Source organism: Muntiacus reevesi, chromosome 11, assembly GCF_963930625.1.
Source record: "Muntiacus reevesi chromosome 11, mMunRee1.1, whole genome shotgun sequence".
Classification (NCBI taxonomy): Eukaryota; Metazoa; Chordata; class Mammalia; order Artiodactyla; family Cervidae; genus Muntiacus; species Muntiacus reevesi.
The window spans coordinates 26,290,419-26,315,518 of record NC_089259.1 but is presented as its reverse complement, the minus strand read 5'-3'; the positions used below and the strand labels follow the sequence as shown (position 1 = coordinate 26,315,518).

The following is a 25,100-nucleotide window of genomic DNA, read 5'->3' as shown; positions in this document are numbered from 1 at the left end:
TCTCTTTCTTCTGGAAGAACAACCAACAACTGTTGTTAGACATTCACCAAGTCATTCTGCACGATCCAATTAAAGAACAAGTACAGGTTTGAAATGGTTAAAAGATAACCGTAAGAGGGAGATGAAAGCAAAGTTCAAGGGAACCCATGCGTCTCCCTTGTCTTCCTCGAAGGCGTCCTAGACTGGGGACTGCGGGAAGCGCCACTCGGGCTGCGCCCGTGGGGCGGCTCTTCACGCGAGCATCTTCCTTAGAGACCGCAATGGAAAGTCCACCTCGGGTCCTTCTCTCCCAACATTTCAAATTCCAACCTAGCTCTCCCCACCATGCCCTCCCAATACAATTTCGGCCAGTTCCTAATCGACTCCAGTCTCGTCAGTCGCTCTTCTCGGCCTCGAGTAGGGAGAAAAGCAGGTGCATTTCTTGTGGGCGCACCTCGCTCCCCCAGATCCCGCGCCGAACTCGGGAAAGTTGGGGTGGCTGCCTCCCTTCCCGGGCTCGGCGGCTTCTTCCAGGAGGGGCGCGGATGGGGTGTAGAAGCTCGCAGGGAAAGTCCTGCGGCGGAAACATCCCTGGCTGCCCCTGGGCGCAGAGAGGCACAGGTGCATTTTCTCCGACGTCCGAGAGCCGCGCCCGCTGCGCCGGGCCCACGATCGCGCCCCCTGCGCTGGCTCCCGCTCGCCCTTTGCGCCCCCGTCGCCCCCGCCCTCCCCTCATCCAGGGAGGCGGGGGGAGGCGCGGGGCCACAGGTAATCATTGCCAGCGGGGCCCGCGGGGGGAAGCGGGGGAGGGCGGCGCGGCGGGGCGCGGGCATAAAGGGGCACGGCGCGGCGCCCGTGCGCCCGGCTCCCGCGCAGCATGCCCGCCCGCGCCCCGCCGCGCCGCCTGCGGGCGTTGCCGCCGCCGCCGCTGCAGCTGTGGCTGCTGCTGCTGCCGGCCCTGGGCGGCCGCCCCCTGAGCGCCGAGCCCGGCGACGGCGCGCAGACCTGGGCCCGCTTCGCGCGCCCTCCGACCCCCGAGGCCGCGGGGCTACTCCACGACACCTTCCCCGACGGCTTCCTCTGGGCCGTGGGCAGCGCCGCCTACCAGACGGAGGGCGGCTGGCAGCAGCACGGCAAAGGCGCCTCCATCTGGGACACGTTCACCCACCGCCCCCCGGCGCCTCCAGGCGACCCCTCGGCGGCCGGCTGGCCGTCGGGCGCCCCGTCGCCGCCCCCGCCCGCCACCGGGGACGTGGCCAGCGACGGCTACAACAATGTCTTCCGAGACACGGAGGGGCTGCGCGAGCTCGGGGTCACCCATTACCGCTTCTCCATTTCCTGGGCGCGGGTGCTCCCCAATGGCAGCGCCAGCGCCCCCAACCGGGAGGGGCTGCGCTACTACCGGCGTCTGCTGGAGCGGTTGCGGGAGCTGGGCGTGCAGCCCGTGGTCACCCTGTACCACTGGGACCTGCCCCAGCGCCTGCAGGATGCCTACGGCGGCTGGGCCAACCGCGCCCTGGCCGACCACTTCAGGGATTACGCCGAGCTCTGCTTCCGCCACTTCGGCGGCCAGGTCAAGTACTGGATCACCATCGACAACCCCTACGTGGTGGCCTGGCACGGCTACGCCACCGGGCGCCTGGCCCCCGGCGTCCGGGGCAGCCCGCGACTCGGGTACCTGGTGGCGCACAACCTCCTCCTGGTGAGTGCGAGGGGGCCAGGCGGAGGGCCACGCCGGGGAGAGGGCCCCTGGAGACTCCAGGGGCAAGAGGGGTGCCGGTCAGAGGCGGCTCCATCGGAGCACACCTGTGAGGTTTCCTGGGGTTCACGCCCAGGGAGGGTGGGGGGCGCTGAGCTTCTTGGTCTTCCCAGGAAATCCTGGAGTCTGGAATGGGAGGGAAACCCCGCCGTGGGCGCGCCAGGGGACTGCCTTTTTTGAGGCCATCGCCAAAAAGAAATGGGGATTCGTTTCTCCCATGAGAAATGGGAGCGCCTTTCTCTTGAGGGTAGAGGATTCCTAGAGGTGAAATAGGTCTAGAACGGCCGCCAGAACACGAGGAAAGAAGTTTGCTCGGAAGCCACACAGACAGCATTGCTCTCTGCTAGAGTTTGTGGAAATGTCACGAGTTCAGTTTTAATCCAATAAGATCTGTCTTGCTTGTGGCACAAGTTCACACTGCAGCAAACTCGAAGATGTTAAAATCGCATCTCCTGCAGAGCGGAGGTTCAACTGTCTTTGGAAGTTCTTTGTGTGGCAGGATTGAGAACTACATCAGCCAACCTTACTGAATCAGCAGGAGTGTGAAGACCCCTTGTACAGGCTTAAACAAAGCTACCTAAGATACAGAAACTGCTAAAGGGCAGTATAGATTGTGTCCTACAACAACTGTATGTCTGTGATGCTGTCTTCAATTGGAAGGATTCCTCAGGGATGAGATTATTAGCCTGACAAAATTGATTTTAACACCCTTGTGCAAAAGGCTTAATACATTTTGACAGAGGAGGAATTAATGTGCCATGATGAAGTTGTCTTCCAAAGAATTCTTTTACCCTTTTCTTCTTTACTCAAGTTTAGGTTCATCAGTTTGAGGGTTCCTTTATGACATCAGTTGTTCATACACTTCGTAGTTTTGTATCATGAGAGAATATTTTAAATGTATATGTGCAAACATTTTAATAAATAGATTTAAATGTATAACATTTGGCAAAATATTTTGGTGACTTCTGCATCTACTGGAAGACCTATTTTTAAATTTAGAATTAAGCCACATATATTTTTTTTTTTTTTCAGTGGGTTTTGTCATACATTGATATGAATCAGCCATAGAGTTACACGTATTCCCCATCCCGATCCCCCCTCCCACCTCCCTCTCCACCCTATTCCTCTGGGTCAGTTAAGCCACATATTTTGAACAAAGTCAAGATGAAGACTTGCTTCTACACACTTTTATTTGAAGCCTTAGGTAATTGAGGCAGAACAGTTCCTGGGTCATTGAGTTGACTTACCACTCAGAGCTGCTGATAGTGTTGTAATAAGGGCTAATTAGATTGTATGTCAGCTCCAAAAAGCCCTGCTTGTTACCACAGGTCATAAAAGAATGTTGAGTTTGTTTGACCAAAACTTAGTGATTTTAGTGATTCCATATTGATACATATATATGTGTGTGTGTGTGTGTATTTCAGTAAGATACTTTGGAGCAGTGGTAATAAACTTCTTCAGTCTATCAGTTCTTTTAAGTAATCAGAAGACCCAAACAGCACCTGTTCATGATTGGTGATAGAAAACAATGGAGAAAACTGGTCCCTCTTTTGAAGAAAACATAAGCAAATTTCAGGTCATACCAGAAACAAGAGATTTGTGGGCCAACTGAAGAACCAAATAGACCATTCTTGCAAAATTACTATTGTAGATTTAAATCATATGAGTTCTATTTTTAGGATGCATGTAATAAACTCTGTGTGAATACAAAACTCACCAATTGTTATTATAACCACTTACCCATTCATTTCATACATAAGATAAGGAACTGGGGCTGCAGGAGCTTTTTGGTACTCTGGTAGATTAAATAGTCAACATGCTTTTGACTCTTGTGCCCACTTTTTGCCTCCCAATTAACTACCCAGTTATATTTTTGTCTCCTTACCCAAAAACTTGCCAAACACTAACCATCCTTCCCAGTGGACTTTGTGTTCATAAGAAATTAGTAACAAGTGGACAGTTGCTTTTGCTGACGCTGCAAACATAATTACGGTTGCTGTAAAAAATTAATTTTGCTTTCACATATCTTTGGTTCAGAGTGTAGTCATTCTTGGATCTTATGAAGAAGTCAGTTGTTATGATCAAATATGATATCTTTAATTTCCTATGAGATATTTTCATTCTGATGTTAATATTCTTTCTTGGTATTTGTGTTACATGGAGGGGATTATGGAAGTTTTGATCTTATTTGAAAAGATAAAATCATATTCTCAGATTTTGGTAATGGAACATTTTGGTGATATTAATAGAACTTTTCAGCCAGGTTTTAGGTATTCCTGGCAGGTGCTACTGAGCCCTTAGCACATTTATTTACATTGGGGATCTAATGTTGGTGAAGGATCAGTCTGGCCAGCACCCCTCTCCTCCCCCATTCTGTGTTTTCACTAATTTACAAGTAGACTAAGGAGACACCTTAGGGAGACTGGAAATTTGGCATTCTGCACCGCCCCCCCCATCCCCTGGCACCAGATACTTAAGAATCATTGTCTGATGGCCTGGAGGACAGAGGCAGACCAGACAAACTGCAGGATGAATAGTGGGATGGGGAAGCTTTGCTCAGAATGGAGGTCTTCCTGTTTTTTGTGGGGTTTTGGTACTGAGGTCTCCTTGATAAAAATAGCCTCTCTGTGTGTATGTATGAGAGAGACGGAGCCTGACAGAGCCAGAACTGACAGAAGGATTTCCCTGCAGAGTCCATGGAATCCAGACTGCTTTACTCATCCAATTATAACCCGGAAAGAAGACGTAGCTTCTTCTCTCTGGCTTGAAGAGGGACTGCTGTGCCTTCACAGCTCTAGAAAGATGGGTCTTAACGGCCCCTGAAGAACTAGTGTTAAGGCCGGTAGTTGGAGTCCAGCTCCAACCGTGCCTGGGAGTTTTTGTTTTGCCCATGGGATTCTGGGGAGGACCAGGACCAAGTTGGAGATACACATGGGACTCCCAGGGAGTCTTGCAAATGTCTGTTCAGGGAACCTGTGACAAAAAGACAACTTCTTTTTTGGGGGGCAGAGGGGGTATTTATTTATTTGACAGTGTTGGGTCTTAATTGCAGCACGTGGACTCTTAGTTATGGCTTGTGGGATCTAGGTCCCCAACCAGAGGTTGAACCTGGGCCCCCTGCCTTGGAAGCACAGAGTCTTAGCCTCTGGACCACAAGGAAGTCCCAAAAGACAGCTTCTTTTGCTTAAAGAAGTGGGGCTGGGAGATATTACTTTGCACATTACATATAGTGCAGACCTGACTTGTGCTGACCATCAGTGTTCCTGTCAGCTAATCTGTCTACAGCATCTGTCCAGCCACTCTTCTCTTTCTTGACATACTTTCTTAGCTTGGCTTCCAGAACCCCACTGTCTCTCCTTTCTCTTCTCAGCTCACTGGCAACTTCTTCCCAGTTCCCTTTGCTTACTCCTCCCTATCATGTCTCTAAATGTTGGAATGCCGGGGGCTCCCTCCTGGGGCCTCTGCTCTCGATTCACTCCAAATGAGTTCTTTGAAGGCTCTATATCCTGATGACTCCAAATTTTGAATCTCCAACCAGAACTTCTGCCCTGAGCTCTACACTGAGAGAGAGTGTAGAACTTATCCTCTTTGATGTCAAATAGACATGTCACATTTAACATCCAAAAGCAAATTCCTGTCTTCTCCATTTCCATCATGGTAGTTTTGCTCTTTCAGTTGGTTGGACGCCAAAGCTTAACTTCTTCCTTTCTTTTAAATCTTATATTCAATCCATCAACCAATCCTATAGCTCTGCTTACCTTCAAAATGTATACAGAATCCAGCCACTTCTCTCTCTATCTAAAACTCCAGGTCCAAGGCCCATCATATTCTGCCTGGATCACTGGAACAGCCTAATGACTGATGTCCTTGCTTCTGCCCTTGCTCATTGCAGTTTGCCGTGGCAAATATTCCCAAGGATATCATTATGTTTGAACAGGATAAAGTCCCCTGTTTATTAAAATCACATTTTTTCTTTAAGAACTAGCTCACATGCTCCCTTTGGCCCTACACTCAAATGCCATTTGTTCCTTCTGTGGAATCCACAGTGCTTCACTCTGATGCCCCCTACCACACTTTTTCTTTCATTTAATCATTTGCTTCACTAGCCGGGTAGTTCCTTAAGTGAGGAAAACACGTTCACTTCCTCTATCCTAAAATGCCATCTTGCCCTTGGTAAGTGCTCAGTAAGTGACTTCTGGCTATTTAACAGCCTGACTTTGCCCTTGTAAACTCATGTTCCTAGGATCTGTTCTCTTCATCAATTTTCTAGCCACTTTCTTATGGGACAGGGAGTATTAAATCCTAATCAGAGAGTAAGATCAGTAACTATAATGGTGCAGAATCTGACATTTTCAGTAAAAATTTAAGGTTCATCATCACGTGTATGATCCCATTGTAAAAGTTTCCAAACAACTGAAAACTGTCTATAATCACTATGAAACATTATGACAAAGTTTTCAGAATGGGAGATGGGGGAATGCTCCTGGCTGGTTTTAGGAGAATGTATTGGAAGTGGCTTTGTTATCTGGTTGAGCTGTCCTTCCCCAAGTAATAGTGGAGGCAATTTATTTATTAGATGCATGTTCAAATTATAAGGCTATGTACTTTTGTGAAGCACTTTACCAATTTTCCACTCATTAAAATTTTTTGGTACATTGCTGGAATAATCAACTGAGTTGAATGTTAATGTATTTTATAGACTACTGAATTCAATAGTGTATTTAATCAGAAATGGTTAAAATATCTCCTGAAGAGCTTGACTCACTCTTCTTTGAATATCTGATTGAACACAATGTTTTTTGAAGGTCACAGTCAAGTCCAAGAAAAAATTTAAGAATAGAAAAAAAACTAATAAAATAATTTCAAAATCAAAGGAGTATTTAACAATGTCAATTCTTTTGAGTTGAAGAGGGAATACTAAGCATTCAAATAATGTCAATGTGCATTTCTCAAGTGCAAAATAACCAAATGCATAACTGTGTTACCTGAATATAGTAGTTAGTCATGAAGTTTGCACACAGAAGTCTTCTGAGTTATCTTAAGTTTTCAAACAATATGATGTTCCAATCCAGAATTTTAAAATTAATTTGTACAAAAAGTATGTTTCTTTGTAATTATTTCAGCAGCATTTGACTAGATTTTCAAATCAGTTTTGAAATCATCTACTTTACATAAAACATATTACCAAGTACCTTTTCTGGATGTTTAAAAGGAATGTTATCTTTTTAAGGCATAAAGAAAATTTTAGGTCTAGGAAGAGAATAAAAAACAAAACTGGGAGGACAAGAAATAAAGAGAGGGTAAGTAAAAATGCATATGGTTTCTGAATCCTTCAAGATCCACATCTTAGGAAACTACAAAGTGATACGTGTAATGTCAGTTGCTCAGTTGTGTCCAGTTCTTTGCAACACCATGGACTGCGGCCCTGTAGGCTTCCCTGTCCATCACCAACTCCCAGAGCTTGCTCAAACTCATGTCCATCAAGTCAGTGATCTATATTTAAACAGATAAGCATAATTTAAATATATAATTATGCTTTATTTATTTATTATGTATTTATGTGCTTAAAAATAATTTAAGCATATATTTAAATAGATAAGCATAATATATCTAAATAGATAAACTTAATCTACCTTTTATATGCTCTATCTTGATATAGTCTGGGTACAGAGATAAACTAAAGTATCACTATAGCTCTTCTATCTTGGGATAAACTTTTTTTTTCATTTATTTTTATTAGTTGGAGGCTAATTACTTCACAACATTGCAGTGGGTTTTGTCATACATTGATATGAATCAGCCATGGAGTTACATGTATTCCCCATCCCAATTCCCCCCTCCCACCTCCCTCTCCACCCAATTATGATTAAAACTCTCCAGAAAGCAGGGATAAACTCTTATTTATCCTTCAAAGACTTAACTCAAGTACTCCCCTTTTGCAGTAACAAGAGGCAGAGAATCATTTACTCATTTGTGGCTCTTTGAGGCCACAGACTGTATATCATATTTATTTTTAAATTTTTTAGCACTTATCTCAGTCCTTGGGGCAGAGGAAATACTGATACCAGTTTTAATGAATGAATAAACACAGATGTAAAATAATCTTCACTTATTTCGGTATGTCCTTCTTTTCTTTTTTGTAAACTGAATATCTGCAATCTGCTTTCTCACCCAGTATCTGGGAAGGAGTTTTAAAAAGCGAGGAAGAACAAGGGAAACAATTTCTACCCAGACAGGAATGTGACCTTTGTGCATTTCCAAGGCAGATAATAGCTCCATTTTCATCCAGTGGACGGGGTGATAGGGAAGGAGGAGTATGTGACCTTGTGGGAGCTTCACCTGAAGGCTGCACCATCTCTTGCACTCACCTCCCATTGACAGAATTCAGTCACGTGGTGCAAGGAGCGGAGGCGTATTGCAGCTGCGGAGCTGTGTGCTCAGCAAATCAATTGGGAACAGGTCATGAAGGACAAGCAGGAATCTCCCCCACACTGTCCACCTCTCAGATACATTGTGAGAATTAAAACAAAATCAGGTATGTCATCATGTTCTGAAAAATGTAAAGAACTCTACAAGGGTGAGGTATGAATCTATAGTCAATAAAAGCAGAAGAACTTGAGAAGTGATCCTCTTGAGCTGTTTAGATGAAAGGAATTAGACAAATGCGTTAGAAATTGTTGCCTCACTTAACTTCATTCATAACCCTCAGCATTCAGTGGGACAGTCTTTGCAGTTATTACAGCAGCATTTGGCTAGATTTTCAAATCAGTTTGAGATGACCTATTTTACATAAAACCTATTACCAAGTACCTTTTCTTGATGTTTAAAGGAAATTTACTAAATTTACTAAAATTTATGGCTGATATAATTTGGTATATTGACTTAAAATAAATGTTTAGTTAACTTGCATGGCCCCAGTCTGAATAGATTTTTTTTTATTAATAACATTATTGTTTGCAGTATGGATGTCAGAACATCAGCCATGAACCAGTATCATTTATAGTTTGATAAAACAGTCAAGATAAAGTGAAGCCAGTTTTATACATTAAGCCTTCCCTGGTGGCTCAGATGGTAAAGAATCTGGCTGCAATGCAGAGATTGCAATGCAATCCCTGGGTTGGGAAAATTCCCTGGAGGAGGGAATGGCAACCTGCTTCAGTATTCTTGCCTGGAGAATCCCATGGACAGAGGAGCCTGGCGGGCTATAGCCCATGGGGTCATAAAGAGTCAGGCACAACTGAGTGGCTAATGCTTTAAATATAATGGTTGAAGAGATATTATTTCCATGTCTGTAAATGCACTATTATTTGATAATTAGAATAAAATTATTCTAATTATTCTCTGGACCAACTCCTTGCAGTTGTCCTGGGATCCTCTGCCTTCTGCTTGACGATTTCTAGCAAGAGCAACCCAGCTTCTCTCAAGTAGCCCACTTGATTTTATCTTTTATATTGATTAGAAACCTGCCTCTATAGAGGACTCACCCCTGGTTATCTCTGCCTTCCTCGTGACAAAAAATAAAACAAATTGCTTTTTGTAGAGACAGCTTTTCAAATATCTGAAAAGGCCATTATGTTCTTCCTAAGTATTTTCTCCTTTATTCACATTCAGGGTCACGCCTCCAAGAAGAATTAGAGGGAGCTGCCATTTAGTCAGAGCTCCTTCTTGGGGAGATGCAGTGGGGCAGATAGGAAGATAGTTGAATTCTGAGAAAGCAAATGTGACCCTTGAGAGGCCTCTTTATCTTCTGACCCTTGAGGAGAAGGTGGGGAGGGAGAAGGAACAGTTGACCTCTCTGTTAATATCTCCCCGGGGGTGTGTGGCTTTGAAGAACAGTGCAGAAGAGAGTTGGCTGTCATGAGACCTGCCCGTGCCTGTCCTTACCAAGGGGCTGCGGATGGCGGAGATGACTGAGGACACCCGGGTTGGAAGGGTGTTCTGGGTTCTGTGTCCTGGGGCCAGCTGTGCATCCACACCGGGTGAAGCGATGCCCAGTTCACAGGATCAGTGGCTGGAGGGGCAAAGAGAAGGACGTGGAGGCTTCTCTTAAGATTCGATGTGCAAACCAAGTTTCAGCTGCCCCCAGGATTCAGCGCATATTTCTTGTTCTGGACACTGGATCCTGGCCCTGCCGTCCAAGACTGCATTGATGGCTTTGGCTGTCACCTTCCTGCGGACTCGGGTTGGTTTGAGGTTAGCCTCTCAGGCTTTAACATTTTTCCGTGTGTGAATTGCTCTTAAACCAGATTTTCCTTGTCATTTCCTTTTGTTTTTTATTTTTAAACTTTTAATCTTATTAAATTTCATCCTCAATATGTAAAGGTGAGAAGAGGATTATGACAGATGGTGAATACTTCTTAAAAACTGAACATCAGGATGGGGAATATGTGTAACTCTATGGCTGATTCATATCAATGTATGACAAAACCCACTGAAAAATAAAAAATAAAAAAAAAACTGAACATCACCTAAATATATTAGGGTGAGCAGTTAAAGGAGTAGCAGTGCACAGGCATGGTGGAATAGTGTTTGGCCATTAAAAAGTTAATGTATGGTGATTAAAAAGTTGCACATGGTATGTTATTAAGAGAAAAATGCCATTTGCTGTATTATGCTTCTTACATATCTTATCTGTGTGAGTGTAAATGAGTAGAGAGCATTCTCCAGATGCTGCCCTTTCCCCCAGCTTTTTCCCTGACATACCAAGCCTAGATTTGCTATCCCTGCTTTCTGATTCATAAAATTCTGTCTTGCCCATCTTATAATATTTCACACATTTTCTTGAAATGATTTTTTTCTTGGTCTTCCCCCTGCAAAGATCTCAGCTTTGTGGTGCCAGGAGTCATGTTTATATCACTTGCCATTTGGGGGTATTTCTAGATAGTAGTGTTACGGGTAATTTTTTTTTTCTCTGATTGTCTGGATTTTTTCTAATTGTTCTATAAGCAAAATGTGAGAAGTCGTAAGTAGTGTTTCTGGGAAAAGATGGCAGATTGAATTTACCCATTGAATTTTTCTCTCTTGAAACCCCATTAAACTTCAGTAACTGTTACTTGCTCAGTTGTGTCCAACTCTTTGTGACCCCATGGACTGTAGCCTGCCAGGCTCCTCTGTCAATGGGATTCTCCAGGCAAGAATACTGAAGTGGGTAGCCATTCCCTTCTCCAGGGGATGTTCCTGATCCAAGAATAGAACTTGGGTCTCCTGCATTGTAGGCAGATTCTTTACCATCTGAACCACAAGGGAAACCCTTTAATAAAGTAACCATTAGCAAAGAAACAGTTAAAGAAAGGGGAATGGGCAAGGGGAGGGAAGGGAAATGGAAGAAGACCCAGAGTGGAGAGAAGAGGGTGGACACAAAACTTTAAAAGCTGAGAAGCAGATGGTGGTGTATGCCTGACTCAGTGGATCCGAGCAAGCTGACTCCTAGATTGGCTGTGGGAGAAGCCAAGAACCAATCCTACGATTGCAGAGTCCCAGAGAATAGCAAGACCAGGTACTCTGGAATGGGTGCTGAAGGGTGTGGGTACTAAAGTGAGAACTGGTTGAAAGCTGTGTAAGAAACTAGACTTCTGGATCTCTTCCCCATCATCCCCATTGTTGGGCGTATGCCACCTCTCCACTCAAGGAGAAAACTCAAAGTGAATTTTCTGGAGCGTATAAAATGGACAGTGTCTGGACTGAGGGACCTCAGGCATCTTTGAGGGAAGAGCACCATGCTGAAAGGAGGGACTAAGTGAGCATATAGCCTGGGAGTGGAGACCCGCACCCCTTTCCCCAGCCCCTCCTTTTATTTCACCCCCAGCTCTTCTTGCCCAACAGGCTCTTGGAATGTTGGCCATGTGACTTCTGCTCTCCAGGTAGGGACTGGAAGTATCTTCTCCTGGGAATCTGATGAGCTCATGCAGAAAGACCTAAGACGCTGGTCCTAAAGGTTCCACAACAAAATGGCAGAGACAGATCACTCCACAGTGAAGTTTGAAGTCAACACACCCCACCCACATGCTCAGATCTTCCAGTCAGGGTTGTTGTTTCTCATTCTTAAACATGAGTAGACAATTAGGAATCAACAGGATCTGAGGAAAGTGTCTAATGTGAAAGACTGAGACCTACTTAAATAGGAAAAAAAGCAACTTTTGGGGGAGAAAACTTGGAGGAAACTGAGAATATATGGGGAGAAAAAAAGATAAAAAGAAAAAAAAAAGGACAGTCAAAAGATACAAAGTTCTAGTTATACAAATAAGGAAGTCATAGGATGTAATGTACAGCTTTGTGATTATAGCTAGTACTGTATTGTGTATTTGAGAATGCTAAGGGAGGTTGATCTTAAAAGTTCTTGCAAGAAAAAAAAAACTGTAACTGTGTTTGGTGATAAATGTTGACTAGACTTATGGTGATGGTCATTTCATAATATATACAATCTATGTTGTGTACCTGAAGCTAATATAACATTATATGTGAATTATATCTCAATAAAGAAAAATAAATTTTAAGAAACCTCAGTAAACTCTTAAAGAGTTAAGAAAATATGTTGCATCTAGAAAATAGGAATAGGATGATACAATAAAATAGGTGGGGGAAAGAACACTTGGAAATTAAATATAGCAGAATTGAAAAATTTAATAGATTGGAAAATACAGGTGATAAAACCTCTGTAAGAATAGAGCAAGAAGGCAAAAAGATGGACAACTGTAGAATAAAAGTAAGAAAATTAGTGAACCATCTAGAGGTCCAACATTGAGATAACAGGAGTTCTGGAAAGAGAAGTGTGCAGTAGTGTTGTGTCTGGGGACCTCACTGAACTATGCTTCTCAGTTCTGTATACTTGCATCCCACATAGTCTATGGGCTAGAACATGTGACTTGTTTTGTTCAATGGGACAGTAACAAGTGTGATGCAAGCAAAAACTTGATAATTACTTTCACACTGGAAATTTTCTCTTTCTGGATCACTCCCTCTTGAAAGTACCAGAGATAAGGGCCTCTCTGTAGGCCACCAATCAGACCTTCTGGCTCTCATATCTCTCCGTAAGGACCCAATACAATATAGCAGGAACCAGTTCATGCTTCTCTTTTCACAGGAATTGGAATGCTTGAATCATTGCATCTGTAGCAGCATTCCTCCCAAGTAAGACATTCCCCCCGGTTACTGCTGGTGAAATAATTAGCAATTAGGGCACCGGCTTGTGACAGAGGTCAGTCTGCCCCCCTGAATATCACTCAGAATGGCATTCGCTTTGCCTTCCGGGAAATCAAGCCTCAGTTGGGTTTAGTTGGTCTTCAGAAGCAGATGTCAAGACAGCATTAGATGTGCAGGACATTTATTGATGGCCAACAGCAGTAGAGTGAAAAGGGGGAGGAGCCGGAGAAGGCAGATGAGCCTTTAGGACATGATGGCTGTCTGACACATGAGCGTGGGAAGGAGGGGGCATGGGACGAGAAGAGTCTCAGATGGCAGTGTAGGTCTAAGAATGATCCAACAAGGCCAGTGAGGAGTTCTGAGCCATCATTCCCGTTGGAGGAGTTCATGTCTTGCAGGAACAGGCCTGCTTAGTACCCCTGGCTTGTTTCAGTCATAAGGGAGTAGCCATTGAGAAGCATGGCCTCAGGGCCAGTGCAGTGGAGGGTGACGGGGGTAGCAACTGGTGCAATATGTCAATTATGCTTCTCACAGCAGGAAAACTGAGTGACACATTTTCACTGCTACCAAAAACACCAGTGAGTTATGCCATTTAGAAGAAAGGAATGAAAATTACTTCCAACCAGAATGTATTTACCTCTACTATCAGTCATTCATGAGGGTAGAATAATGAGATTTCAAGACATCCAGCCTCAGAAAATACATCTTGAACGCCTTATAGAGAAGTTATTGGAGAAAGAACTCCATGTAGCATGATATAGATGAGACGGAAGAAGACATAGAATGTTCAGAACAGTAGATATAACTTGGGGGCATGATGATGAATTGAAAATCTGCTGTGCAGCAGACCTAAGAGCAACCAGTCTGGAAGAGGGGAATATTCCAGAAGTGTCTCCAGGGAAAATATTGGAGGTCGATGTGACCTTGCAGAAGTTTGTGCTATTGGAAAGTGTGAGAAGAATTAGCCATAGGTGCAAAGAAAACCAAGGAAGTAAAAAAGCAATGCAATGATTAACTTCAAGGAAAACAAAAATAAGAATGGAAACTTAGTCTTAATTATCACATTAGAATGCCCAGCTGTGAGTCATAGTCGTGTTGGCAGAGTAATGTCAGTACTGAATATTATTCAACCAGATCCTGCTGTATAACGAAATTGCCTGTGTGTGAGAGCTAAATCCTCATCTACCCTATCAAGAAGTCAACGGATTCTGTCTAAAGTAGGGGAAGTGTGGAAATGTGCTGTGTGCTTAGTCGTGTCCAACTTTTTGCAACCCCATGGACTGTAGCCCGCCAGGCTCCTCTATCCACGGAATTCTCCAGGCAAGAATCCTGGAGTGAGTTGCCGTTTCCTCCTCCAGGGCATCTTCCCGACTCAGGGATGGAAGCCACGTGTCTCGCATTGGCAGATGGGTTCTTTACCACTGAGTCACCTGGGAAGCCCCTTGGAAATGGGTAGATATCAAAAGAAAATGTGATAAAAGTCATAGATGGCTACCTCTGGGGAGGTAACTGGGGACAATGGGGGTGGGGAGTAGGGCAGGAAACTATGATTATTCTTTTAAGTTGCATAAAAATTAAAAAAAATATATTTTTTACCATCACTTAATTTTGTTGTTATAGCACATATTTGCAGCATTTCAGCCTGGAGAATTATTTTTGAATCAAGCTTTGAGGTATTTCCCAATTTTCAGATTAATTCTGTCTGATTTTCATCCTTTCAATAAAATAATAAAAATGTTGAAAAGAAACAGGGCCATAAGTAAACCCTATAGGGTATTGTTAGTCACATTCTCCCAAGTGCACTGTCTCCCACTAATCATGTTTCAAACATCTATCAGTGTTTGACACCTAACAACAAATCAGTATATTTTTGTTTAATCAATAAACACTCTTAAAATATGGCCCTTCGAGCCTTATTCATGTATCTACAGTAGTATCCTTGCATATGTCTGACTTTTCTTCTTCTTGACCCCAAGAATATTCCAAGAAGGTCTGACAGTTGTCAAAACTATTACATTGAGAGTCTGTTGTGTTTTCAGATAAGGTATAAAACTAAAAAAATTAATTGGGTGCTGGTTTGGCATTTATTTTAGGAATCCATGTTGCTTCCTCATTTTCCTCTCTTCCTGTACTGATGTATTTTTATTAAGCTGTTATGTAGTTTTGCTCATGGGTCTGTTGTTTCTGAAACGCATATTTTATTTCCTGTTAAAAATTAAGAACATTTTCAGTCTTCAAGCACCTTATGTTCGGTGATCCCTCAAAGTTTCATAATTTCATAGTTATAACTGCAAATCCTTTTGGTAGGTCCTTTTTGGAGATGATGAATTTGGAATGGCATGTAGTCTCCCGGAGTGCTTTCCTCCTGCTGTGATTAGGAATCCAAGTCTAGAATGTAGTCTGAGGATAGATACGATAGAAGGGCAAGAGGCAACAGAGTCAAATATACTGGTGATGGTAGTTGAAAGGACTCTCCAGGATAGATAAAGACAATCTAAGAAAGATCTGGAAGATTAGAGCAGGCCTGGTGGTCTTCAGGAGATACAACAAAGGCAGTGGATTAAGGAAGTTAGATAATTAAAATGATCAGTCAATCTCCCAACGCGGTGCTTATGGTCAAATCAACTTTATTATGTTGAGGGTAATAAACTGATTTTTAGAAATAGATGTCTTTTGTGCAAATAAGCTCAACCACTTGAATATCATTGAGTGTTTGTGCCTGTTGTACAAGTCATGCACTGTATACGCAGCTTGTAATTCTAGATTTTATTTCACATAGATACAGTTCTGCTGAGCAAGCTCAGAGTAACATGGGGGTTGATATCTTGATGAATTCATGCCTGGCTGGGTGACCTGCTGAGAAGTGTAATGCCTAACAGGGCAAAGAGGTTGTTTCACTCGAGTGAAGTGGGCTGATGTGGGGGAAGTTCTGGCCCTTGGGGAGCACGTACTCCAAGTAAACCTCTGTCAGGAGGGAGGAGGGATGGTCCTGAGAGATTCTCTGATTGTAAAAGAAGCTAGAAACTTAGAATTTTGAGTGAAATTTCTTGATTTTTAAAGGTCATCTCAAAAAAATAAAAGTAAGCATGACATGGGTTTCCCAGGTGACACAGTGGTAAAGAATCTGCCTGCCAGTGCAGGAGATGCAAGTGACTCGGTTTCGATCTCTGTGTTGGGAAGATATTCTGGAGCAGGAAATGGCAACCCACTCTAGTATGCTTCCCAAATCCCATGGACAGAGGAACCTGGTGAGCTGCAGTCCATGGGGTCGAGCAACTGAGCACATACACAAGTCCCTAATGAAGTGACTGACTTCCTGGTAAATCAACATGGGGGATAGCTTGTTCCCCATAAGGTGTTCCCATGCCTATAATTTTGACCAGTTTTTAAGTATTTTTCTCTTAAATATCGAAAGATATTTAAGGAAAGTGCTCAACATGAAACAGTGAGAATAAAATAAATACCAGGAAAACAAACCAGGAAAAAACACATTATGCAGGAAATTGAATACACACAGACTGAAAAAGGAAGAATCAGAGAATATTAAAACATTCTTGAACATCAACAAGGTGATTGCTGATATAAAATGCTTAGTAAAAAGATTGAAAGATAGAGGAAAAGAAATGTCTCCAAAGTAGTACAAAATGACCAAGAACTGGAAATATTAAAGAAAGGGGAAAAGATTTAAAATATGAAACACACAAGTCCAACGTCAAAGTAATAGGAGTTCCAGGAAGAAAATAAGGCAATGGAGAGCAGGAAATTAAGAACTAATATAGGAACATCCTCCAGAACTGAAGAACACAAGCTTTTAGCTTTAAAGATCCTTCTGAATTCCTAACACAATGAATGCACAGTTCTATTAGGGGTTTAGAAAGCTTGTCTTCTGTGTAATCTATCCCAAGAAGCTAAGGCATGTATCAACAAAATTACAGAGTAAATGGGGAGAAATCGGATCTAGAAAACTATGACTATCATCAGTAAGAAATAAAGAAAAATCCTAGGATGAGAGCAGCTCTAGATAGCATCTAGTCCAGGTGGAACCAAAAGTATACAAGAGAAGGAAGAACTCTAAGTGAAAAAGTAGAATCAGTAGAATAGAGGGTATGGTAGTGAATATGATGGAGAATCACAAAAACATTAAAACACATAGGAAATATTACACAGATTTAATAATGAGGTGATTATTTATTCAAGGGAAAACAAGAAGCTGTATAAAAGAAAGGGAAATGTTATAGACTCCTATTTGGCTCTGCAGTGAACAGTATTTATATGAGATCCTGGGTATGGCTATTGATTAATGATTTGAGTAACAGCAAACATTTGGAAGAATGAGGGAAGAAGATTGAGAGGTGTGAAAGTTGGCTTTTCGATTACTATGATGAATTATTAAATGTTGGAAGAAGCATATTATTTAGAAATATGGTAGTAATTACTAAAAGAAACAGCAAAAAGTTAAATGTAGTTGTCTGCAGGGAGCAGAAGTGGGAGTTTGAGATGGGGTAGGAAAGATGTTTCCTGTTTTTCATAAGCCTCTGATTTTTAAACTACATGAATGGATTTATTAAAATAATTTTGAAAAAACCTGTACCACTGAATAATGCTTTAAAGTTTCTGAAATGCTTTTGTGTATTTTTTTTGGGGGGGGGGCAGGTAGGTAAATGAGTTGAGAGGCTCAGAGTTTAGGGATCTAAACTACCAAGAGATTGAATTGGAATCAGAACCCAGGTTTTCTGAACTCCTATTTCCAGTGCTCACTGCCTTACTCCAAGACTGAGTTCCCTCCTTGTCCTCACATGCAATGCTCAGAAATGGAGGCGTCACCAATGCCTTCATTTATTTGGTTGTTTGTGTATTTTTTGGCTTGCTGGGCATCATGTGGGATCTTAAATCTCCGACCGGGGATCGAACCTGTGCCCTCTTCAGTGGAAACATGAAGTCTTAACCATGGGACCACCAGGGAAGTTCTGAGTCATCAATGTCTTTAGCCTTCATTAACATTTGGAGACTCATCACTGCTAATAACAAAACAACACTTACTAACCCATAGACAACTGTTGTCCTTACTATTGCTGTGTAATATGCCCAAACTTCTTGGCTTTAAGAAAACATTTAGTTTTGTGGGTCAGAATTGGGGAAAGGCGCATCTGGGCAGTTTTTCAGTGGGCTGCAAGTCATTTAGGGTTTGACCAGGCTGGGCGTACAAAATGACCAGACGTTGCAGAGCCTTACCAACATGGTGGTCTCAGGTTAGTTTAGAGTTACTGTGCGGCAGCTGGCTTCCCCCAGCAAGCATCCCAAGAGAACTAGGAGGACGTAGTGCTGACTTTTGATTAGCCTCGATGTCATGCAGTGTCAGCTTCTGGCAGAGAAGTCGTAACACCCCCCTCCCCCCACAACCCCCCACCTCCTGTGAGGAGTGGCAAGGCCACAATGTTGAGAGCCAAGGGGGATGTGTTATCTTCAGAAAAACATTTTGGCACAGCACCTCAGGCTTTCTAGCTCAATGTGATCTGCTGGGAATGCCTTTTTTCCATCTCCCCAGGACCTACACATCTTTCAATATGTGGTTTAGAAACTTCCTCCTCCACGGAGACTTCTATGATGTCCCTCAACAAGAAGCACTTTTTATTTTCTCTGAATCCCTGTTGTATTTTTAATTTTTTTTTATGTAGACCATTTTTAAAGTCTCCTTTAAATTTGTTACAATATTGTTTCTGTTTTATGTTTTGGTGCTTTTGGCCATGGGGCACAGGGAATCTTAGCTCCCTGACCAGGAATTGAACCCACACCTCCTGGACTGATCCACCAGGGAAGTCCTTCCCTAATATTGTTTTTTTAAAAAAATCCTTCTTATGACACTTTAATTCTGGTGTCATCATCATCACATTGTATACCTGTGCTGCGGTCTCTGCATATTCCCTGCATAATAACTTGCCTGTTGTGTAAATATTTGCTTAATGAGATAATGATTCCATGATAATTCAAATAATAGTCATGAAAAAGTGCATTTCAATTCAGAGCTCTTTTTTCCTCCCACCATTCTCATTTCTGAAAATGGAAAGAAACCAAACAGTCTCTCAGGAGGAGTTACAGCAGGAACCGTATGTGGCTGTTTCCTGGTGTTTATTGCTACTCTGTGAGAAATAAAGAAGATGGGGGAATGAAAACCATGTCATTTACAATTTGATTAAAAAGATTTTCTTCTTTTTTTCTCTTTTCCTTTCATGTTTAAGCCCTGCGGTTTTGAATTTTCCCTTTCATCATAGAGGAAGACAGATCAAGCAGTTAGGATTCCAGTTCCCTGTGCTGGAAGCATCCTCACTTCACAGCTGTTTAACATATCTGGCCTCAGCTCAGTCCCCTGTCCCCTCACCCACCGCTTTCCAGCAGCGGGAAGGACTTGCTCCTGTGCCTTGGGGCCCTTTTATCTGGTTCTTCTCTCTGCCTGGAATATTCTTCCCATTCACCCCACCTCCAGATCCATAGCTCCCTCACCTCCTGTAAGCCTCAATGTGGCATATCCTGAACACCCTATTTAAAATGCTTCTCCCAGCACCCCAGACTTAACGGGGACCCCTTCCTGGCTTAAGAAGCATTTCCTGGGAACCTGGAGGAAAGAGGAGTTCATCAGCTTCGTAGGTACGGCAGATAAAATGTGTGAACATGAATTTCTTGGGTTTGGTTTTTAGCTTCAGAATAGAAGACCCTAGAAGAGCAATTAAAAATAAAACAAAAACAAATGCAAGGCCTCTGGCATCATAGTGGCTATTAAGAAGGCAGCCTGCGATTCCTTATGCAGCCCCCAGACAGAAGCTCATTCTTTGCGTTTAGTAGGTGAGCAACACTTCAGGGGCAAGAGGCTTATGTGTGTTAATTAACACCCTTGATGAACGTTGGTAAATGAATCTGATGAAAGCCTGAGTGGACCCGCTTTTTTTGTGTGTGATAGGGATTATTTATGATCACAAAGGGAGACTGTAAGGAACATTTTTCCTAGACTTGGAAATGGGGCAGAAGGATTACTGGTGTCCTTCTGAGCGCCTGCTCAGGTTAATCCCGTTCTCTGACTCTGCGGGTAAAGAAGAGAGTGGACCTTTGTTAGGTGTGCTGTTTACTGTGGACCAGGGTATTTTAGGTTCTTTAAGGGTAGATATTTATGGAAAGGATTCTTGCCTCATAGGCAATCCATATATGGATTTTGTCTTATTGAAATGGAAAATGAAAAGATCAAAACGACAGCATAGTCAATGAAAGTAAAAGGAATACTTTTGTGAGTGTCACTAAAAACAATTGCATCTCCTCTTCTTGGCACCAGGCCTCCCTTGTTTTCATACCATTTATCACCTGTTTAAAAAAAATTATCTACTTGTTTTTGGCTATGAGGGGTCTTCATTGCTGCACGCAGGCTTTCTCTAGTTGCTGCCAGCAGGTGATACTCTTTATTGTGGTGTGCTAGTCTCTCATTGAGGAGAAGGCAATGGCACCCCACTCCAGTACTCTTGCCTGGAAAATCCCACGGATGGAGGAGCCTGGTGGGCTGCAGTCCATGGGGTCGCTACGAGTTGGTCACGACTGAGAGACTTCACTTTCACTTTTCACTTTCATGCATTGGAGAAAACGGCAACCCACTCCAGTGTTCTTGCCTGGAGAATCCCAGGGATGGGGGAGCCTGGTGGGCTGCCGTCTATGGGGTCACACAGAGTCGGACACGACTGGAGCGACTTAGCAGCAGCAGCAGTCTCTCATTGCGATGGCCTCTTGGGTTGTGGGCACAGCTCTAGAGCGTGGGCTCAGTAGTTGTGGCCACAGGCCCAGCTGTTCCATGGCACTGGATCTTCCTGGACCAGGGATCGAACCCACATCCCTTAATAGGCAGGTGGAACCCACAACCACCGAACCATCAGGCAACTCCCCACTTATCACCCTTTAACATTCTTTTTAGTTCACATTTGTTATGTTTGTGGTTTGTTGTCCTTCCTCCTCCTGAGAGGGAAGCTCCATGAGGGCAAATGTTTTTCTCTGACTTGTTCACTGTCGAATCCCTAACACCAGAACTGGGCCAAGCCTATAGTTGTTGTTGGTTAGTCACCAAGTCGTATCCGACGCTTTCGCCCAGTGTCCAACTCATGGACTGTAGCCTGCTAGGCTCCTCTGTCCTTGGGATTTCCCAGGCAAGAATATTGGAGTGGGTCGCCAAATAGTAGGTGCTTAATAAATACTTGCAGAAGGAAAATATTCCTTAATGTAGATCAGTGACTTTCAAACTCTTTTGACCTTGACCCCCAACAGTAAGAAAGGCATTTCACATGTTGACACATACACAACAGAGAAGTTTCACAAAGCAATACTTAGCCTTATGACATGTGGCGCGCTTTATTTTCTTTTTTGTTTTTTTAAAAAAATATTTGTTTATTTTGGCTGTGCTGAGTCTTAGTTGTAGTACGTGGAATTTTCAATCTTTGTTGAGGCCTGTGGGATCTTTCATTGCAGCATCTAGGATCTTTAATTGTGGCATTTGAATTCTTAGTTGTGGCACTTGGGATCTAGGGATCAAATCCAGGCCCCCTGCATTGAGAGTGCAGAGTCTTAGCCACTGGACCACCAGGGAAGTCCCCTGATGTTTTCAAATTAGTTCTATTTTGTTTTCATTTTGAAAATCATTGTGGCTACACAGAACTTGATTTCACAACTGGAATCGGTGGTATGAAAAACTTTAACTTAAAACCGTGTAGAAACTGTAGCCATGTAAGGCAGATGGGAAAAAGAGGGGAAAGGGGGCAGGCAGATTACTTTCATTATTAGTTAAATATTTCCTATTTCTGTAATTTATCCTGTCTCACAGTATAGAAGCCCTCATGACACATCCACATGTCACTTTTTCTTTAGGTGAAAAGTGTTCTCTCCTGCAATAAAGATTGAGTTATTTCCAAAGCAAAGAGCTAGAAATGAGCCTGGGAGCTAAGAAATGATCTTAAAGTCTCAGAGAGAGTCAGTTGGTTGGCACCTGCTGTTGGTAAGTCAAAGAAGGAGAATTAGAGGAGCAGGCAGAGGTAAACATTTATAAAGTAAAGGTGACTGTTACGGAAAAAAACCCACTTTTCTCAACTTTGTTGAAATCAGAGAGTAGCTGTTTCATGAGGGTATTATAGGATTACTTCGGTGATTATAGTGATAGATGTTTATTGAAAAGAACCTGGTTGACTGATGGAACTTCTGATGCTTTTGCTGATCTTGTGAATATATCCCTTATCTGAGTCCTTGATTTTCTTGTCGCTTTTTCTCATCTAGCCTAATGTGTCCCCTACCTGTTCCTTTCTCAGCTCTCATTTTGTTGCTGTTAGAAAAACAGATGCAAACACCAGGAACTGGAACTCCTCTGTGTCTCTGATAATGCTGTGATTAATGGACCAGACAGATTCTGGTCATAAGCCGGGTATTTTGTTAACAACCTAGTATCAGTGATTTAGAAGGATTTGGTAGCAGCATGATTTAGTATTAAATAGAATGATTTAACTGGTGTTGATTGGTTCTGCACAGATAAATTAATGAGGCAAAAAACCTAATCTCTGATTTATTGACATATTTTCCCAGAGTGAGCTATGAAATAATTTTTAACTTCATTTGAAGTAAAACAAATGAATAAGGTCTTTTCTGTAACCTACTTTGGAAAAATCCAGACAAATTGATCATAAGTAACAAAACTCCAAAACTACATCATGGTTTTAAAAAATCTACCTTGATCTCTGTCTTGTCTAGATGTAAAAGCATGCCTTTGAGTGAGTTCTTATAGACTCTCATTTGATTACATGTATATTAAGGACTTCTATATTTGCAAATGACTAAGCCCAACTAGATCCAACCAGTCCATCCTAAAGGAGATCAGTCCTGGGTGTTCACTGGAAGGACTGATGCTGAAGCTGAAACTGCAATACTTTGGCCACCTCATGCGAAGAGGTGACTCATTGGAAAAGACTGTGATGCTGGGAGGGATTGGGGGAAGGAGGAGAAGGGGACCACAGAGGATGAGATGGCTGGATGGCATCACCGACTCAATGGACATGAGTTTGAATAAACTCCGCTGAAGCCCAGCTAATACTAGGTTAAAGAGGCAAAGGAACTTTATTAGAAAGATGCTGGGACGAGTCACAGAACTGAGCTCCAAAGACTTTGGAGACTGATCTTGTAAAGTACCATTACCATCAAAGAAGTAATAACTGGGGAAAGCAGCAGTAGAGTGGTAGTGGTGATGGTAGTTTAGTTGCTAAGTTGCATCCAACTCTTGCTTTCTTGTGGTCTGTAGCGGCCAGGCTCCTCTGTCCATGGAATTTCCCAAGCAAGAATACTGGAGTGGGTTACCATTTCCTTTTCTGGGGAATCTTCATGACTCAGGGATTGAACTCAGGTCTCCTGCACTGGCAGGCAGATGCATTACCACTCAGCCACCAGGGAAGCCCAGCAGTAAGAGTGATCAGGATTAATGAGGGACTGCTTCTTGGAAGAGGCAAGTCTAAACAGAAGGCAGAAAGGGATATAGATGTAGAGAAAAAAGTAGAATGTTGTTTCAGGATTGACAGATTGTCATCCAAGTTAGGTACAGGCCTGGATGAAGGGTGCTGAGAAACTGACCTGACTGTAACCAAAGAACCGAGTTGGGGAGTGATGAGGTATATGTTGATAGGAAACTGTTAATTTGTGGGAGGCTGTATGGTTTGGTGACTGAGCTAGAAATTTTACTTGTTTAATTGCCTAAGAGGGCTTCTCAAGTGGCTCAGATGGTAAAGACTCTACCTGCAATGTGGGAGACCCAGGTTTGATCCCTGAGTCAGGGAGATCCCTGAGAGAAGGGAATGGCCTATGAAGTACAAAATGAAGTCAAGCCAGCACAGATGCTTCCTATATCCATGATTTGTGTGACAAGGTGTCAGGGAGGGTGACACCCTGAGGCCCTGGGCACAGGTTAGGGCCTGGGTGATAGAAGCAGGTTCCAGGAAACTTTTGACAAACTGCACACAGAGTTACTGGCTATTTGGGGGAATAAAAGCTATAGATGGCTTTTTTTGGAAATTATTTATGTGCACTATTAAATGGTTCTTTTGGGGGAAGGCTGCTTGAAATTCTATCTTTATAAACTTCAGTTTACAATCCATGAGGCTGTGCTGATAGAAGTAAGAGTAATAATTTGGTCTACAATCATGAATATTAGGCTAGCTGGCAGTGCAGGGTAGCTATGACTTTTAAGAAAAAGTCCTTAGCTATGTAATTGTGATACTGTTCTTAGTAGTAAGAGGATGCCAAATGAGGGAAAAAAAATCTCCAGTGCTCTCTGAAATCTGTCTGCTCCTTTGACCTTTCTCAGAAGAGTACACCTTTATTTTAGAACCAAAACAACATTTTGAGGGAGTGGACACAAATTAGCCATCAGAATGATTTACTTTGGCCACCTGATGTGAAGAACTGACTCATCTGAAAAGACCCCTGATGCTGGGAAAGATTGAAGCCAGGAGAAGGGGACGACAGAGAATGAGATGGTTGGATGACATCACCAACTCAATGGATATGAGTTTGAGTAAACTCTGGGAGTTGGTGATGGACAGGGAGGCCTGGTATGCTGCAGTTCATGGGGTCACAAAGAGTTGGACATGACTGAGCAACTGAACTGAATGATTTTCTGTTTATGGCCTGCATTTCAGTTATTTCACCATTGGTTTCAGTCCATTTAATTAGGATTATTTGTAGGATTAAATTAATCCTTTAAGAATTATTCCATTTCAATTTTTTAAAATTTAAAGAACGATTTTTAAAAGTGACCCATTCAGTATTACCTCTGAAGTACATTTGAGTGATTAATATCACCCATGTTTTCTCCAACTTCAGACTTATTTACCCAGCTGCCAACCAGGCATCTTCATTGAGATGAACCCATGACCTAAACAGAACCTAATTTGTTAAGTGGAACACAGGGTGCCTAAGCTGAGCCTTGGTTTAATAATAGATCAAAAGAGAAATTGAAATAGAGATGTCTGTTACTGACAGGTCCTGGAGGAAGTACGTGGACCCCTTGAGGGACCACACAGGATGACAGAGAGAGAGAGAGAGACAGGACCCTGGACACATGCCGTTAAGAGGGTCCATGTGTGAGTGCTTTGGGGTTCCTGGGCCAGATGGGTCAATTCAAATCAAAAGCGGGCTTTTGGTAAGCCCCAGGGGAGTCTCACCTCAG

At 42.9% G+C, this 25,100-nt stretch overlaps 1 protein-coding gene across 1 annotated transcript in view; it reads left to right on the top strand.

Annotated features, from left to right (window-relative positions):
• The first annotated feature begins 856 nt into the window (after window positions 1-856).
• KL (klotho) overlaps window positions 857-25,100 on the top strand; it is a 41,734-nt gene continuing 17,490 nt past the window's right edge. The window contains exon 1 of the mRNA XM_065902232.1: window positions 857-1,681. Coding sequence (XP_065758304.1) covers window positions 857-1,681 — 825 coding nt within the window. The remainder of the gene's footprint in view (window positions 1,682-25,100) is intronic.